At 34.3% G+C, this 18,428-nt stretch overlaps 4 protein-coding genes across 6 annotated transcripts; 1 reads left to right on the forward strand and 3 right to left on the reverse strand.

The window, feature by feature from the left end:
• On the forward strand, positions 1-3,040 carry LOC18051769 (sulfite exporter TauE/SafE family protein 5). Of its 3 annotated transcripts, none has more exons than XM_024191469.1 (4): positions 1-922; positions 2,114-2,272; positions 2,364-2,513; positions 2,594-3,040. In XM_024191469.1, the coding sequence occupies exons 1-4, from the start codon at positions 119-121 to the stop codon at positions 2,900-2,902; spliced, it is 1,422 nt and encodes a 473-aa protein (XP_024047237.1). In that variant the 5' UTR covers positions 1-118; the 3' UTR covers positions 2,903-3,040. The 3 variants fall into 3 exon arrangements, with proteins under 3 accessions (XP_024047237.1, XP_024047236.1, XP_006449135.1); XM_024191468.1 differs by having other exon boundaries at positions 2,114-2,248; positions 2,352-2,513; XM_006449072.2 differs by having other exon boundaries at positions 2,114-2,248.
• Positions 3,041-3,261: 221 nt separating this feature from the next.
• Positions 3,262-5,768, reverse strand: LOC18051770 (transcription factor ILR3). Its single transcript, XM_006449073.2, has 5 exons — positions 5,391-5,768; positions 4,567-4,629; positions 4,334-4,411; positions 4,097-4,259; positions 3,262-3,807 (listed from the first exon to the last, which is right to left on the reverse strand). Exons 1-5 carry the CDS (start codon positions 5,525-5,527, stop codon positions 3,541-3,543), a joined length of 708 nt encoding a protein of 235 aa, XP_006449136.1. The 5' UTR covers positions 5,528-5,768; the 3' UTR covers positions 3,262-3,540.
• Positions 5,769-6,404: 636 nt separating this feature from the next.
• Positions 6,405-8,619, reverse strand: LOC18051771 (thioredoxin-like protein CXXS1). The gene is made up of 3 exons (XM_006449074.2): positions 8,082-8,619; positions 7,871-7,993; positions 6,405-6,797 (listed from the first exon to the last, which is right to left on the reverse strand). The coding sequence occupies exons 1-3, from the start codon at positions 8,187-8,189 to the stop codon at positions 6,645-6,647; spliced, it is 384 nt and encodes a 127-aa protein (XP_006449137.1). The 5' UTR covers positions 8,190-8,619; the 3' UTR covers positions 6,405-6,644.
• A 983-nt stretch (positions 8,620-9,602) lies between these two features.
• On the reverse strand, positions 9,603-14,986 carry LOC18051772 (kinesin-like protein KIN-14C). The gene is made up of 17 exons (XM_006449075.2): positions 14,719-14,986; positions 14,252-14,506; positions 14,031-14,175; positions 13,837-13,946; positions 13,633-13,752; positions 13,317-13,520; positions 12,971-13,180; positions 12,800-12,874; positions 12,519-12,665; positions 12,309-12,447; positions 12,109-12,218; positions 11,537-11,698; positions 11,235-11,455; positions 11,005-11,086; positions 10,818-10,922; positions 10,601-10,705; positions 9,603-10,005 (listed from the first exon to the last, which is right to left on the reverse strand). The coding sequence occupies exons 1-17, from the start codon at positions 14,761-14,763 to the stop codon at positions 9,826-9,828; spliced, it is 2,415 nt and encodes an 804-aa protein (XP_006449138.1). The 5' UTR covers positions 14,764-14,986; the 3' UTR covers positions 9,603-9,825.
• Positions 14,987-18,428: the final 3,442 nt, after the last annotated feature.

The raw sequence follows: 18,428 nt of genomic DNA on the forward strand, positions 1-18,428 counted from the left end.
TTTCCCTGTTTGTTATTTTTCTAACACATGCTGCCAGCCTTCACCATCTCTTGATATTCACTTTCACAAAATCACAGAAGCACCAGCTATTCCAAGCAAATTTTATTTTTCTTGAGCCATGTATTCCAAGAAATCCAAGACTCAAAATTTCCTAACATCGGTGACTCTTTTTCTGGCTATTTGTATTACTTTGAGGCAATCACATGCAAAAGAAACGCAAACTGCTTCAGATAATCAGTTACAAAACAGAACTCAACAATGGAGGAGTCCCCAGACAGAGTTTCAGGATACCAAATTGAAACTAACTGCAAGAAGTGCAATTGCAGGAGTTTTTTGCTTCATTGCCGCCTCAATATCCAGTGCTGGAGGAATTGGCGGTGGCGGGCTCTATATTCCTATATTAACAATACTGGCTGGTTTGGAACTTAGAACTGCAACAAGTTTTTCAGCATTCATGGTGACGGGAGGGTCTATTGCCAATGTTATGTGCAATATGTTGGGGACAATTGGTGGTAAGAGTTTTATTGACTATGATATAGCACTTTTATCTGAACCATGCATGCTGTTGGGAGTGAGTATTGGAGTTATTTGCAATCTTGTTTTCCCAGAGTGGTTGGTTACTGTTCTATTCGCTATTTTTCTTGCTTGGTCTACATTTAAGACCTGCACAAATGGCTTTTCTCTTTGGAAATTGGAGTCAGAAAATTTGAAGAGAGATCATACTTGTGGAAAAATTGAAAATGGGATTGTGAAAGATGATAATTGTGATGGAAGTGAAGGGGTTAAAAGTTATGAGGAACCTCTGTTGAGTGTGGATGAAAGTAACCAATTGAGTTTTCCATGGATGAAACTTGGAGTCTTGGTTCTGGTCTGGTTCTGTTTCTCTGTTCTTTATCTTTTTCGCGGCAACCGTGATGGGCAGGTATGCTTTATTGTTCGCATTCTGATACCTGCGTGATCTAGTTTTTGTTGGCTGCAGATGTTGTGGTAGGATATATATCGTATCAAACATGATGATATACACGGTAAATTTTTTAGCAATGATCAAGTGAAAAAGCTTAGTATAAGATTTGATTAGTCTTCCCAGTTTCATGACCCATTGACGTTTAATTTTTATTCATTTATTTTCATTGTTTTATTTTTAATTACGTCGATTATGCTTCCTGGTATACACTTTGGACAATCCCTCCGAAAACGAATTGGGTACAATAATGGTGGTTGCATTTTCACTGTCCCTTTATGGAATTGTCCATAGATTCATGGTCCCATGGTTTCCACTATCGGTCTATCGCCATGGGACAATCTAGTGGTGGGGAGGGGGGCGGGGACGCCTGCTGAAAGATACCCTTGACATAAAGTTGAGAATGACACAAAGTTGAGAATTTGGCAGTTTCATATTTGGTGCATCCAAAACAACACTAGGAAGCAGATTTTATATACTAAAGTGGTTTCAATTTGTTATGGATAACGATCGCAAAAAGAATATTTCTGTTCTGCCTCTATCTGCGTGATACCATTCTGTATATTCTATATTGGTATATCATACGAACTTTTATCTAGGTTGTAACATAAGTTAGGAACTTTGGACTATATTATGAGCTAAGTCGTTCTGAAAGTAATGTTGATCATTGATCCATATGAAGATTTACATGTATAACTGCATATGTAGGTTGTTGTTGGCCTGCATTTGATCAAAGTCCAGGTTCCATCAATTCCAAAAGTCTCTTTCTGTTGATGAAGGAATAGTTACAGAAAGGTACTTCAATTTTGAGTTCCCAAACAAGGGATAAGCTGCTGGTTAGGCATAGGCCTGGTTGTGTTTCATAGAGAGTATCTGTTGTATGAAGATAAATTGGGTCAATGTAACCTATATAATTTGTCATTTCAGGACTTTCTTTCCGTAGATCTTAGAAACCAATAACTGAAATAATTACGAATTTCAGCATAGAGGCCAAGTAATGGTTCAGCAGCTCATACATTTAACAATTGAATGAAATATAAATAAGAAAAATCACTTAAGTGTTTATTGCTCATTATTTGAATGAAATTGACTCTTTATTCATGTATAGTTCACAGTAGTTCTGGTGTGTGACTATTCAAAAACGTGATGCAGGGTATAATAACCATGAAGCCTTGCGGAGTAGGATACTGGATTCTCTCATCCCTCCAAATTCCTCTAGCCATTGCATTTACAGCATGGATCCTGTGTAGAAAAGAGAGCACCCAGTATCACGCTCCAAACCAGCAGGTGCTCAAACGAACACAAATTACAGCCAAAAATTGACAAGCATCTTATTAGATGTTTACTGTTTATCCCTTTATGTGAGGGTATAACTTGTCTAAAATTTAAGCTCTTTGTGAAGGGCATAGGAAACTTAACTAGGAGAGGAACGTCTAACAAGCTCATTTTCCCATTGATGGCGCTGCTGGCGGGGATATTGGGTGGACTCTTTGGAATTGGAGGTGGAATGCTTATTAGTCCACTTCTTCTTCAAATTGGGACAGCACCTAAGGTAATTCTGGTATCAATGTACTCATTCCAGATTGTACAATGGCTAGTATGTAACCCAAGCTATCACTTTTCTTATGATAGGTAACGGCAGCAACTTGTTCTTTCATGGTTTTTTTCTCATCAACTATGTCAGCATTCCAATATCTATTGTTGGGCATGGAGCAAAGTGGAACTGCTCTCATCTTTGCCATCGTTTGTTTTGTTGCATCTCTTCTGGGATTGCTGGTGGTTCAGAAAGCTATACAAGAATTTGGAAGGGCGTCCCTCATTGTATTTTCAGTCAGTATAGTGATGGCTTTGAGTACCGTCTTGATAACCAGTTTTGAAGCTCTTGATATTTGGAGGGACTATACATCTGGGAATTATATGGGGTTCAAGTTGCCCTGCTAGAAACCACCATGTATACAAGGTCAGCAGACGAACTGAATTTTGTTACCAATTTTGAATGGACATAGGCCCTTACTAAAAGTAACGTTTGTATATGCTTAGTGATGGGCATGTAGAAACTGGGAACTTTTTGAAGAGAAAAATAACTCCAATTTAAATCTCTATCCATCCATCTTCAACTTCAAAAATATTCACATTTCATTGTCTAGTCAGTTGGCATAATTTCCTAAGATGTTAAATTTTCAGATAACCGGCTGTTTGAAGCCTTACAAAAAGACATTGGTTTTACTTTTACATGCCATTTGAAGCAAGTTCAACTTCTCATCCCTTCCCCGGGTTCGATAAAAGTAAAATGTCAGAACTGTACGAACATCTAAAACATTCGATAAAGAATGACCAAGCAAGCCATCAGTTTGACCGGTCAAAATTGGTACTAACAAGATTTGTTTAATGGGAATTACATGTTATCCGAACATTCAATGAGTTCCAAGTTTCCCAATAAAATCAGTGTACTCTCATAGATCCCCAACTTAAAGCAAGTAAAATTGTGAAAACAACACCGAGATCTCTGTCAAGATTCATTATCAACAAATTAAGGCATCTTGTGCTGAGGGAAGGCAGACCTAGAAAAGCCTGCAAATTTAAGCAACTGGAGGACGGAGAACATGATCCTGTGACGTATCGACAGCAGCAGGTGGCATGAACTGCCACATGGAAACTCCAGGATAGCCAACTAAGGGCACCAATTTGCCACCAACAACTTGACCTGGTGCAGAAAATGGAGCCGGGACTGGAGGAGGATGAGGTAAGAAGGCAGGCTGAGAACTCAAGGCCTTTACTTGCCTCTCAAGATTTTCCTTCTCATTTTTTAGCCTCTGTTTCTCGTCACGAAGCTCATTCTTCTCACACTACAAAACAGAGCCTATTCAACATAACCTAACAAGAACTGAATGAACAGACACAATCTATGACAGAATCTATTTTTTTTATCCAAAGGAAAACACTGAAACAGAAAAAAGATGCTTATTTCCGCAATCTCTTAAATCCTATGTTACTGATCCTATAGCACCAAGGCTCTCCCTTCAAATTTTAAGTGTTCCTTTAGTACTAATTCTATCTCATTCAATTGCCTAGTAAAGCACTCACATTGCACTCAACAATCTGAGAAGAGCAACTGATAACGAAATTGAAGCACACCTTTAATTCATTGATCTTCCCCAACAGATTTTCATTTGACACCTTAAGTTTTTGAGCTTCATCACGCAGTTGAGTCACCATCTGAACAGCATCAGCCAATAAAACTGTCTTGTCCATTTTAGGAGGCCTCCCAGGATCCAGAATAGAAGCCAATTCCATGAACCTTAAGATAAAGCCAGATTCAGTACATAATACAGAGAGGGAGAGAAACAAAAGCTCTATAGATTCAGGGCATGCCTGTCATTCAGCCTATCTCTTCGCATTTTCTCTCTACAAGCTTTAGAACCAGATGCACTGCAGGATCCAGATCTCACCCTGGCATAGAATCATTCAATAAAAACTGAAACATGAAAAAAACAAAAGCATAAAGAGAAGGACAGCACAACAAATATTTTCCAACAATGACAACACTGCCTATACAGAGCAGCTATATAGTAACTCTTAACAGATGAACATAAGCACCTACGTACCTTTTCCTGGAGCCAGTTTCCTTGAAAGCATCCAAATTGCCAAAGGAATCATCGAATTCCGCACTGTTAAAATGATAAGAAATACATGAGTATGTCTTTAAAGCATAAATTATTATGCCCTAGAGACCACATAATCCCAACAAAAACAAGTGGAAGTTTTCTAGCCCCTCAAAATAAGTATAAAGCAAAACAAGATAAGATGGTAATGCATTTAAGTTTTCTTTCGAAAAAGTGAATAGAGAAACCACATAGGAGTGTCAACACAAATGCATAATCAAGTGATCAAACACGTCAGACGATGATAAAAAAAAAAATCAAAATTATCATACTAATAGGAATTTAAGAAGTGAAATAGTATAATGGTTCTGAACAGTTTCTTCTCTTTCATATTACATTAGCTAACTAAATGTATGAAATTAATATTAAATATCATTTTCACATCCCCGTTAAATACATCAATAGAAAAAAATGATCATCATTCATTTTCTTTAATTTCCTCTGCCTTTCTCAAGCCTAACACTTTGTTTGAAACAATGACATAACATAGATTTTACTTATATTAATCAAAGTTATCTGAAATAGCAGTAACATGATCAAATTTTCTAGTACTGGTCCAATAATACGACTTAACCTTGCCGACCATTACAAGTGAAATAAACGCCTAAAAATTAAAACAAAGACCATACATACTCATCCGGCATTGTTGCTAAAAGTAACTAACAATGAAATAGCTAAATTTTAGGACTAGCCAGTGCATGCGCATAAAATTGACAAGCAACAAGGAACAAACTTTAAACGCATAATAACACCGCATGCATGGATACCTGAGAGGAGGATTTGAGGTGGAAGAAGACCAAAGAACCTCCGGAGGATCAAGGGAGGGGAGGTCGCCACCAGAGACTCCAATGCCATCTAACAAACCACAATCGAATATCCAGTTGGAATTATAGGGTGATGACATATCTCCTGCACCGTTATAATCCGGCTGTGTCTCACTGGCAATGGCAATGTGATGATGATGTTACGAGTCAAACGGCGTGCCTTAGGAATGAAAAAGATCATAAAAGTGGAACGAGTGAACTGGGTTGGTTCGTTTGATGGCGAAAAAGATATAGAAGAATAATGAGAAAGTGGAATAAAAAGGATTTTCTGAGAGGGAGACACACCCCACATGATCTTCCACCACCACCACAAGAAAAGAAAGAAAGCAACGCAGCATTGTCTTCATTTTTATTTTTTCATTTCTTTAATTTAATTAAATATGGAGACGAAAATAGATGTTGGGCCTTCAAGCGGTAGCCCATTTCCATTTACGCAATTGTGAATAAGCCCCCTGATTGCACTCCTATTCTTGGATAAGTACATTGCATCAGAGACGGAGGGTGGGTGACTGAAAATGGTTAGATATATAAACCATTATTATACGGATCCCTCTATCTTACATGCATGTAAGATACATTCCCCTCACATGAATAGTATGTGGATCCCACACATATACTATTTATGTGAGGGGAGTGTATCTTACATGCATGTAAGATAGAGATTGCCTTATTATACGTATACTACGGCATTATACTGTAAGGAAATTATTCACATCACATCCGAACTGTTAAAAATTATTTGGATAAGGACAAGCTGATGAAAAGAGATTATAATCTTTATCGATAATTTGCAAGCCGCAAGCCTTTTTCTTTTTAGCAAAATTAAGCAAACACCGACATGACTACAGAAGCCTAATTCAGCACATAATCCCATAATTTAAACCTTATGAGCAGAAATAAAAAAATTTCATTTATGGTACATGCAAAGTATGCACGTCGATAACCCAAAATTCAGTCATCAAACGGAGGTTACACAACCAACTTTGATAAATTTATTGTGAAATGTATGTAATACAACTGGGTAGGGTAAAATATCAAAACAAAAGCAGGTTCATTACACAATTCCGGATTGTAATCGAAACACTTGAAAGCCAGAATCAAACAACTTAACAAACCTGTTTAATGCAAAAAAGAAGCACAACCACATATTTCACAGGTTCAAGCTATGTACAAAAACCACAGAGCAATCTGATGTTACTAGGCTACATATACACGAATGGATTGAACAAAACTATCAATCCTTTTCCTTATCTCTTCTGGATTGGCACCCACTAGCTTGTCAACTACAGCCCCTTCCCTCATCAGCAAAAATGTTGGCATGGCCTTTACCTCCAGTTTAGACGCCACATCCTGACCAAGCAGGCAGAAAGATCACAGAATAAGAATCAAACAATCAAGCATTAATTTACTGGGCCTCTCTTTATCACATAGTTATTACAGACAGATTGAACAATGTTCATGAACTACCTTGTCAACTCTAAGGCAGCTGTTAAGTTACATTACATGTAACTTATAGTTGACCCAAAAGTAGTTTCCCATGACCCCTAGTTATTTGACAAGCAACAACTGAGTCATACAAGAAAACTTGATTTTGGGTAGTTAGCAAGACCCCTAACTTTAACAGGTAAAAGATTTATCCAAAAACATGAACACCGCATTCAAAATATGGTTTTTATTAGGTGGTTATGATCACCTAACTTTCATGACACTTGGTAATGAAAGATTCTCAAATTAACCATGGATAAGAAGGAAACTTGAAAAATTATAAATTGTTTAGAACTCATCAGTTGGTGAAAATTGCAAAAAAAATTAATTATAGAGTAAAATAATTATAATATCTGCTTTTCGGTTTGTCCTACTCAAAAAAACACTTTAGTTGCTACTTGGTAGCATTTTATAATACATAGCAGCATTACAGCAAATCTGAACTTTAAAATCTATAACCATGTCTGTAATGACACAAAAAAAAAAAAAAATCCTAAAATCTGTGAATTCAAAAAATGTATGTAAGAACTTACATTAAAATATATAGAAATAAGAAAACAATCTAATATCCTAGAGCAGCAAATGGAAATTGCTCATATATAATATAGCTATGGGAATGGAAGGAAAATGGTTGCTACTTGTCATATAGCAACCTATCTCTATCTAAAAGGCAGATACTTATCATCAGCTTTGCATGTTGTCACCTAGTAGGCGTATATTTAAAAGATAACCCATTTAGTCAGTTTATCAAACTATGGCGGAGAAACCATATCAAAATTGACTGTGAAAATCACTTCCCCAATCAAAATGAAAACATACCCAATAGACAGTGCATCTGTTCTGTGGCGAAACATTCTACGAACTACAACATAAATAGCGAAAAAAGTAACAAAGTGAAATGAATATAACATTATATAGTGGAGGGGGAAAAAAATTACCTTGACATCGTCAACATCAACAGAAAGAAACAGGACATCAGGATACGCTGAGGCCAGTTCTTCAAATAATGGATTCATGGCCACAGAAGGCATGCACCAAATAGCAGTAAAGTGTACAACTACCTGCAATAATAATCAGTGAGACAGTGTTATCGATAGAATGACGTTTTGATATGAAAATTGAAGGATTGTGAGAAGAACATTGACGCACAGGGCAGCCTTGATTGTTGGCTTGGGAGACAAAAGTTTCCCAAGATTCAACTGAATCTACTTTCACAACTCTCGATTTATTCTGCTGCTCCTGTGCCGCTGCTTCCATGTCTTTCTTCTTCCTCTTCTAGGGTTTGGAAATAGACAGAAAGATATTGGTTCGGACTTCGGTGTGAGTAACAACAGATCACCTTCGGGTTCTAGATCATTAGACGAAATATGAATGGCTTATGAATGGACCCCACTCTCTTTCTCATACCGTCCTTATCAGGTTTGGTCCCACTTTCATATTGGGTGTGTTTGTTATACAAAATTAACAAAATATTTTTGTTTTTCTTCAACTTCACTTGATGGAACTGGCTTTCTAGCTCAAAAGTGAAAATTAGAACCATTGAGTTTGTTCAGGACAACTTCTCCCTGACGACTTTATTAAGAAAAACAAATCACAAAATTGGGGCATACGCTCACAATAAAATATTGGATTTTAAAAAGTAGGATAAGGAGCAACAGGAAATTATTGCTCGACATTCATCGCCCAATCATTCGAATATTAAAAAAATAGTAATAATAAGAAAAACCATCGGCGCCCACTGAAGGACTTTTCTTAAGAAAATATCTGCGCAACTGTATTTATATTCCACAGAAATAGGCAAAAGTTCTCCGAGAGAAAAAAAAAAGGGAAATTATTAGTCATATGTCTTTAGGTGACACCCGTATTAAACGTGTGTGAATATTTTTTAAGTATATCACTCATATATTCTAAATTGACAAAATACTTCTACCGTCTACCATTCGGTTAACTTTCGTTTGCAAGCGTTGACATCATAAGGGTAATCTAATCTTTTAAAACTGACAAAACTTTGATAAAAAAAATGACATGTCATCTCATTTACCTAATAAAAAATAACATGTCATATGATATATATTGATAAAAATAACATGTCATTCCACCTATCGGATAATTGTTAATAATTGTTTAAAAAAATTATTTTACAATCGAATCTACTCCTCCAAAATTTAACCCAAATTTTTGAAAATCTACTCTTCCAAGCTCCAACTGAAAATTTTTATGGTATAATATGTATAATTATAAATAATATGTTGTTAATAATTTTTTATGATATAATATGAATATTTTTTATGGATAATTATTAATAATATGTACCATTAATAATTCATTTTTTAATCAAAAAATATATTGTTAATAACAAAACAAAAAAAAAATGTGTACTAAATATTTACTTTAGTTTTTTGGATAAATTTATCTTTTTACCTCATTTTGAGTTTCAAGGACAAAATAATCAATTTATCACAATTCTATTAACTTTCTAACAGAAATTAATGGAATGGTGAACGACAGAAGTGTTTTGTCAACTTAGAGTATACGAGTGATACACTTGAAAAATATTCACACACGTTTGATACGGGTGTCATTTAAAGATATATAGCTATAATTTCCAAAAAAAAAATAAAAAGTACAAAATAACATAGTGAAAAGGACTCAATTTCACTATCAATAAAAGTACATATTACAGAAATTGCTTCCGCAGTTCTACCTTCAAATTGTATTCATCAACTGATGAACTTTGTCATACAACAAACAATAGTCACCTTTATAAGCCAATAAATTAACTATCATGCAATGAAAAGCAAAATTAAGATCCTATAATCTCACCATGACAACCCACTCCAGTGCATGTCGGACACAGTCATTATGAACATGACAAAGTAAACACGTCAGTATTTCAACCATAACTCAACCGAGAATCAGCAGCCTTCAAAGTCAATTGGCGACTGGGAACCCCAATTTCGCAGGCATTGACTCTCGCAGCAAACCGTAGAGAGCAAAGGGACTCACCAACGGACGGAGAATCAGGCGAGATGTTAACAAACATTAAAGTTTTAGAATCTCTCCCAAGACACGGCTGTTCAAAATACGAAACACAAGTTAGAAAGACAAATTGATTCCAATAAAAAAAAAATTTACGAGACGATTCTTGCAGATATTCCCGCCGCTTTCTCTGAGAAAGAAAGGCAAGAATCTTTCCATATATTCTTAATTTTGCTTTTTACAAGCTTCATTAAGAATACTGTATTAAAAGATGTTGAGGACAAACAATCAAAGAATGAGCTCTATATGCTCACTAATGCTCCCAGTGATAAAGGATCGGATACAAAATTATAAGATAGCAGTAATAATTACTTTCGTATTTACTACTTCTGAGGTTCTACCATACACAAAAACTCTTGTGATTTCAAATTGTATGAAGGGATAGGCCTCCACTGCTTTAGATGTGGGTGTTATGGACATGGAGAGGAGAATTTTCTATTAGGTGATAAACTAACTACGGAAAAGTACAAATGATATGTTTACCACATACTGAGTGTGGTATAATATTGGTTTCTCTAACTAATGTAATCTATTTTCTTCCTCTCAGAAGTCTTGAGGAAAATGTCGGTGATTATGAATTAAAAACATGCAGAACACACAAGGTCAAAGCTGTTTCGAATCCGCCTTACCTGAAGAAGATATGTCAGCTTCGAGTTCCTATATGGAATATGATCCTCCTTCTTTGCCAAGGCAAATATAACATCACTCAATGATGACAGGCTTTTATTTATGGCCTGATTGTGTAGAAACATCAGCATGATCATAAAAACCACATGAATAACATATATGGCAAACACAAAAAGAAATTCCAAAGGCTGAAGTTAAGATATTTTACGTAAAAGATACCTGAGTTTCTTTCAAACGGTCACCGGTCGCCCCACTTCTTGATAATCGCTCACTTCCAGCTAGATCAATGAGGTTTAAGACACCCTGTACTTGTTGTTCAGTTGCCTAGCAAAGCAAGAGGAGATATGTCAACAATATATTAAAAAATAATAAAGAAAAATGACTGTAGTGTTACAAGAGAATGTACTTCATTTACTCCAAATATTCGTAACGTGAAGACAAAATGGCTTCTTGATGAATACTCATTCATTTGAGTCTTGCCCACAGACCTAGCCAAAACAAATATAAATATATACGAAAGTTTCAATAATTTTACTCTGTTCTCAGTTAAGCAATCAACAAAAATATTGTGTATTCCCATTACCTAATGAAAATAATGCATTTTAGAAAATAGAAAAAAATCTGCTAAGGCATTACCTGCTCTGTGCAGCCTGCCTTAAAAGCGATGAAATCTCTGATATGCTACAGACATCAACAATCGTAAGGTCGCTGACATGAGTGTTTCCATTTGCATCATGTTTAATTGCATACTGCTTTCCAGGAACACCATTCTCCGTACGTGTCAAATCTGAACCACCAGCTCGACTTGTGGACAACAGATCACGGATAGTTTCATTATATATCTCCAACATTGAGGCCTTCAATATTTAGAAATGAAGTTAAAAGTTTAATAAACACTTGTTAAATCAAAAAATTAAAAATGCCGTGACTGTGTGTACCTGCATTTTGAACTTCCAGCCCTGTACTAAAAGGGACTGACTGGTTTGGAATATCTGCTCCAATGAGCGTGGAATCAGCCCTTTATGTTCCTGTGCTTCTGGCTTACCCATCATAGTATATGTTTTACCAGAGCCTGTCTGACCATAAGCAAATATGCAGACCTGCATAAAGAATACATCACACAAAAGATTAAAGACAAGTTATAAATTCATGTGACAATTAAATTTCAGTTTCTATTTCTATGCAATTTCTAATAGGACTTTAACAAATTTTCATAATAGATAAGCAATAACAGAAAATTATTGTTTGCAAAAATTAAGATGTTAGCATTGCCAATGAAACTATACCCATATCCAACAACAGCCACAACAACCAAATACAACTAACCCCACCCTTCAATTAGGACTTCTTAAGATGGACCTTTAAAATAAAGAGCTTGATCATCAACGGGAAAATCAGTGAGCTTACTCAAGTTTTTAAACCAAAACATTAGCTATTATCTCTCAACCAAGACCATGGTCCAATGAACAACTTCTGTTCGATTTTTAAGAGGTAAATACGAAATTGTCACCTTATAACCGTCAAGGGCGCTTTGTACCAACTGTGATATTTCTAAAAAGACATTCTGCTGCGAAGCTTCATGATTGAAAACTTTGTCAAACGTAAAGGGAAATTTCTGCCCTGCTCATAATATAATAAAAAAGTTAAGGTACGATAAGAAATGAGTTAAAAAAACTAAATGTTAAAAAATATGATAATAATACCACGTACCATTTTGTATCAAATCGATGCCCCTTCCTTGAGATTCTAAAGATGTGGGATAAGAAATGATCGAAGCATCTGCTCCAACCCCATCATCTGGTAACAAAGGACGTACTCGGCAAAACACTCGAATATTTCCTTTTAGCTCCTGCAATAGAAAATCGCTGATTATGACTTTTGCAAAATACACAACAAAAAGTATGAGCAAAAGAGCAGTACCAAAATAGTATTATGCAATTTTTTCCTTAATTTCTCTCCTTCAATCAGTTGATGTTCTGCCTCTGCCAAGCGTTCTTGTAGTTCTTGTGCTACTCGCTGTTTCTCCTCAAATTCTGCCCTTGTTTCCATAGATGATAAATCAGCCATCTAGAAAAAGCAAAAGTGTGTTATTACAGTTAGCAATGTGAAACAAGCAATTAACAACAAAGAATAAACAGATGATATAAAGATAACAACCAATACGTAAGCCACAATTTTTACACTTAAAACAATTAATTTACCTTGAGTTTCTCATTTGCAGCAGCTAGCTGAATCTCCATAATCCTTATCTGCTCTCTTTGGGATGAACATGTCTCCTGTGAAAGAAGCCAATATGTCATAAATATAACCATCAAAAAATATATCTACATAAAACTTATAAATACACAAACTTAAAATATATAGCAACAAACCTCCAATGATTTGGATTTTGTAGTCAAGGAATTCAATTCCATTAAGGATTTTCCAGTACTTTCTTGATACTTCACTATTTCAGCGGTTAAAGTCTGCACCTGTGCTACTTGGCGGTCACGATCATCTCTTACTTGTTGCAATTCACCGCGAAGGCATCTGACTTCATTAACTAATGAATCTTTCTGTTTAGTAGCTTCATCCTGTGAAGCCTGAAACAAGACAATGTATGACAAAACAGTAAGTATAAATAAAAAATTAAGGGAAGAAAAATAGTTATAAGAATGTAGTCCTAATAAATTGTTGTTGATTCAAAGTTAGATAAATATCAACACCCTAAAAACTTACTCTGGACAAAGCTAATTGCTCCTGCAACGAATTATTGTGACCCCTTAAGGTGCTTAGGTTCTCGACTATGGTCAACTTCTCCTTTTCTACACGTTTATTCACCTCATTAGCTGTTTCAAGATCAGATTGAAGTTTAGCATTGTAGTGTTGTAGACTCTGATTATACTCCTGTAACCGTTTGTACATATCGTCAAGAGAGACAGCCTACAGTGTAAAACGAAGTCGAAAACATTAGATGATTCTACCTAAGGAACTTACTAAATTCAAAGAAGAGCAAGATAAATAAGCAAAAGACATAAAAACCAGTTATTATTACCCTCTGGTTGGCAGCTGCAATGTCTTGATGAGCTTTTTCAAGCTGTTCTGAGAGAGAAACTTGTAACTTTTCAGCAGCAACTCTAGCTTCCTTTTCTATTCTATGATTTTCAATTGCATCCTAATTGTCAAAAAATATAATTAAATTAATTAATAACTCTAAGAAATGAATAAACCACTAACATCCAATGAATGATAATCATACCAGCTTTTCTGATTCTTCTTTTGCAACTTTCTCTCGCAAATGGGCATTTTCTTGCCTCAAGTCTAAAATACTTCCATTCAGTTCACTCTCCCTATTCTTCATCTCCATTTCTAATAGCACCAAAACTGAGTCACATAAAATGCTTTATCTGGCAACATAGGGTACACAAGACAAGGTAAGAAAATTCACATTACCAGTATCAGATAATTTCTTCTCAGTAGACTCCAATGCACTCTGAATCTTTTGCTTCTCAAGAACATGGTTTTCATCAACTTGCTGAAACCATTTGATGCAAAGCTTGAACCTCTTGTTATGCTCAGTCATTTGCTCAATTTTTGCCTACCACAACAAAATTGAACTAATTAGAATCCAAAACACAAAAACAAACAAACAAATTGAATTACAAAAAACAAACCTTAAGATCAAACTTTTTTGTTTTCGGCTTCTCATTCAACAAAGCCTCAACTTCCTCTTTTGTAAACTCAATACTCCCACAATCTGAACCCTCGGTGCTTGCCATATCACTTGCTGCCGATACATCTTGCCTATTATTAACGACAGCAAATGCCTGCCGCGGACGTCCAGTTCCAGTACTTGTGGCCCCCGTTGTTCTTCCTGCCCCTATCCTCCTCCTCTTATCAAATGGAACATCATCTGTACCCTCTTTCTTCTACAAAAAAAATCAAAGCACAGAGACTAAACACAACACTAGCCAAAGCATATAACTTAAGACAACAAATTAACCAAGAAATCACCTAAAGATTATGTTATAGAAACTACAATTTTGAATTTACAAATTGAAAAAAACAGAATGAATTTTTCTTCAATTTTTTGAGTAATCAAATGAAAAGAAAATTGAAATTGAAAGAGTAAAGGGTTTACAATAGATGGGCTTCGAGGAGGTCTGTTCTGGTTACGAGACGCCATATCTGAGCAAATCAATAACAAGCTCGGGGCGATTATTGGGAATGCTCCAAAACTTGCATAATCCAATTTCGATCTTCACCGTTAATTTCAGAAACTCAAGGTAGATGATGCAAAAGAAGAATTACGATTATTGAAATTTGAATAGCTTCCTTTTTTGAATTTTTTTTTTTTTGGAACGTTAGGGTTTGCAAAGGAACGGGAGTGCTTGGGAGCGCGAGTTAAAATTTTGAATTCATTTGAAATCAGATCTGGCGGCCACCGAGGGCAATTAAAACGTTTCTCTCTTTTTGGGCCCAATTGGATCGGGTTACTGGCCTGAATTTAAATGATCCGAATATCCCCACGGTACTTTAATTTTTTCTTGTTCCCACTAGTTGCACCCACCCCCTCCATTTTCATGAAATTGACTCATATTTTATTGATACATTGTAAATTTGTAATTACAAAATTACAAGTTGGTGAAATTTGAAGTACATTATACATAGTGATGATAATGGGAGGGGTTTGGGGTAAGGATCCTGATCTAGAGCCTTATCTCAAAATCTATAGTGATCCTGAATATGTTCCATACATGAAATTTATTATTTTGGGATGAATCGAAGATATTCTCTAAAAATATCCAAATGATGTGGGGGGGATAAAATAAGAGTTTGATTCCCAATTCTCTCAATAAAGAGAAAATGTTGATAGGTCTTTACATGAAAAGAGATTATTTTTACATACTTTTACAACATCTAAACATACAACAAACACATTCTAGAAAAACATAAAAACCAAAAACAAAAAAAAAACATAAATACAATTCCAATATTTACAAGAGCCAAAGATTATCAAAACAGCCAAAGAATTACCAAAAACTCTACTCAATCTTATTTTACAGATGTATTTACATAGTGGGTCTTGCAAAGTTTTGATGTTTTCTTTGTTTCAAAAGCAAAGGAAAAAAAGAAAAAAAAAAGTCAACAAAAACAAGATCAATGCTGATACTTTTATTTTCTTTCATTCAATTTGCTTTCAAATCCACGAGAAAACTACTGAAGCAAAGTTATAAAACAAAGAGTGTATTGAAAAAAAAATTTTCATTTTTTGACCAATTTTTCCATTTTTCTTTAATTAATTTTTTTTTGAGATGCGAGATACTAAGAGTAAAAATTAGAAATTATGGTTTATTCTTTTTTTTTTTTGAATTTTTAACTATTTTTAATATCGGGATGAGTTCAGGGACTTGATTAAATCTCTAAATTCGGCCTAATTTTTTTTTTTTTTTGTGCGCTTTAGGCCCATCCAAATCAACCTCGATTAGAATTTTGGAGTCTTTTGGCAATTAGCACGGGGCCACAAAAATTGTTGCTATCGTATGACATAAAAATTAGATTATATAAAGAAATAAATCAGTCTACATTGATAAAAATGATTCATTACAATATATAAGTAATTCCAAGGGGTCGATAAAATTATTTTACTAGGAGGATTTCTCTTTTTTTTTTAATTAAATATTAACATTTCAATCAATAATTTAATGTTTTAAATTGATAAAATAGATTTTAATATAGAGGCTCGAATGGGTACTACCACATTGGTTTCTACTCAGTAATTAGTACGTAATTTAAATTTGCCAACTGTTTGACAGAATTTTGAAGCCCGCGGAATAGCTTGGAATGTGATGTATGTGCGAGTTCGTGTTATTATTGTATTGTTATTCTTTTAATTACCGTGGTTTGTGAATTGGAATTAGTTCACAATAATATTAGCAAACGTGCTATTGTTGTACTTGCCTATATGTACATATATTGCTGAAAAAATCCAGTTGGGGCTTTATTAAATAACCATAGCATTGTTAGTGTTAAGATAGCATAATTGAGTTGTTAGTTTGTTAAGCCGAGTTAGTTAAATAAGCTAAATATATAGCAATTGGTTATTGAGTGTCAGAGGTTTGGTGGGATTTATAGATAAGGAATCAGGGTTTAAAGAAGAAGAAGAAAGACCGGTCATATTTATGCTCATAAGAGTGATGGCTCTAACACCACGAAAGTAAGGAAGAGACAAGAGAATTGTATAATGGCTTGTATAATTTCATTACACTTTTAGATAGTATTTATACACATTTAGTATACAACATTAGTCTTGTCGTGCAAAGACAATTATGTAGTGTTTATTTTTTAGAGTAGGAATGAGGAGTGTGAATTTCTTACACTCCAGTATTTACTTACAATTTTTAAGTTAGGAGTGGGAATCCCACTCCTTGGGCCCCACTTAATTTTGGAGTGGGGAGTGAGATTCTCATTCCTATGGGGAGAGGTGGGGGTGGGAATCTACTCCCCTCTCTTTCCTTGTTACTTTTATATTTAAAATAAAATAAATAATATCATATTTATTTAAATAATATTAGTATGTTATTTTATAAATTAAATTTATTAAAATAATAACATTAAACATATTTAAATATAATATTATTACATTTAGTTAAAAATAATAATTTAGATTGATTATAAGTTAAAATTACTTAAAAATAATATTATTATACTCATAGAGAATTAATAATATTACTATATTCTATATTTATTTGAAAATATAATATTATTATATTTATTTATTAATAATAATAATAAATATTTTATTTTAAGAAAATATTAATTTTGTACTATATTATCAATTATAATGTTTCATTTTGTGTTGCTATTATTAATAAATTTTTATTTACATAATTCAAATTAAAATTAATAAAAAAATATGATTTACATAATTAAGAATATTATTACTTTATAAATATAATAAAATAAATATTTTATTTTTCAAATATATTTTTTATTAATTTTTAATTAAAAATTATAATTCTTTAAATAAGGGTAAAACTGTAATTAAAACTATTTATTTCCAATCCAAGACAATTCCATACTCCCACTCCAATGTAAGTAAACAACTTACTCCCACTCTCATTCCACACTCTTAATCCTACGATTCTCACTCCAATCCAAAATGTAAACGCTACCTTATATATTTAAACCAAAAAAAGTGATTACAATGGATTTGAAAAGATATAGATACTATAGTAGAAACTTTGGTAACTTGATCCTCCAAAATCGTGGTGGGCATATTTTTTCTTTATAAAGCTGACGTTCAGTATACTTGCATGCCGTATTGATTTTTTGGCTTTTGAACATGTTCTTAATGAGGGATTCAACTCATTTACTCGCATGTTGTAAATTATCATGTTTTTAAAACTAAAAAATATATATAATTGGGGATCGGGCTCCATTTACACCCATTAAAAATTTATTGGGAATATCTCCGCATTATTTTCAAATAAGAATTTTTTCGTATAAGAGCGGATTCGAGGATTGCTTCTAGTTCGCGGGGGTGTTAAAACAGAGCCATCCCTCAACACACCATGAAACTAGCCTAGTATTTGATGAACAGAGATCGACCGTTTATTTTCCCCTTTTTCTATGGATCCGTCTGTCACCGGTGGCTATTGGCTGATGCTTGGATATATCATCATTGAGTGGATGTTCTGTACAATTCACCATAACAGAGAGGCTAGTTAAGAGTCGGTTACGTCTTTAGAATTTGGGATCGTAGCGAACTTAAAAGAAAATTTTGTTGATTTATGTGCCCATTTATAAATATGCTTGAAGGATGCACTTGATCAAGTAATTCATGTGAAA

Source organism: Citrus clementina, unplaced genomic scaffold (assembly GCF_000493195.1).
Source record: "Citrus clementina cultivar Clemenules unplaced genomic scaffold, Citrus_clementina_v1.0 scaffold_2, whole genome shotgun sequence".
NCBI lineage: Eukaryota > Viridiplantae > Streptophyta > Magnoliopsida > Sapindales > Rutaceae > Citrus > Citrus x clementina.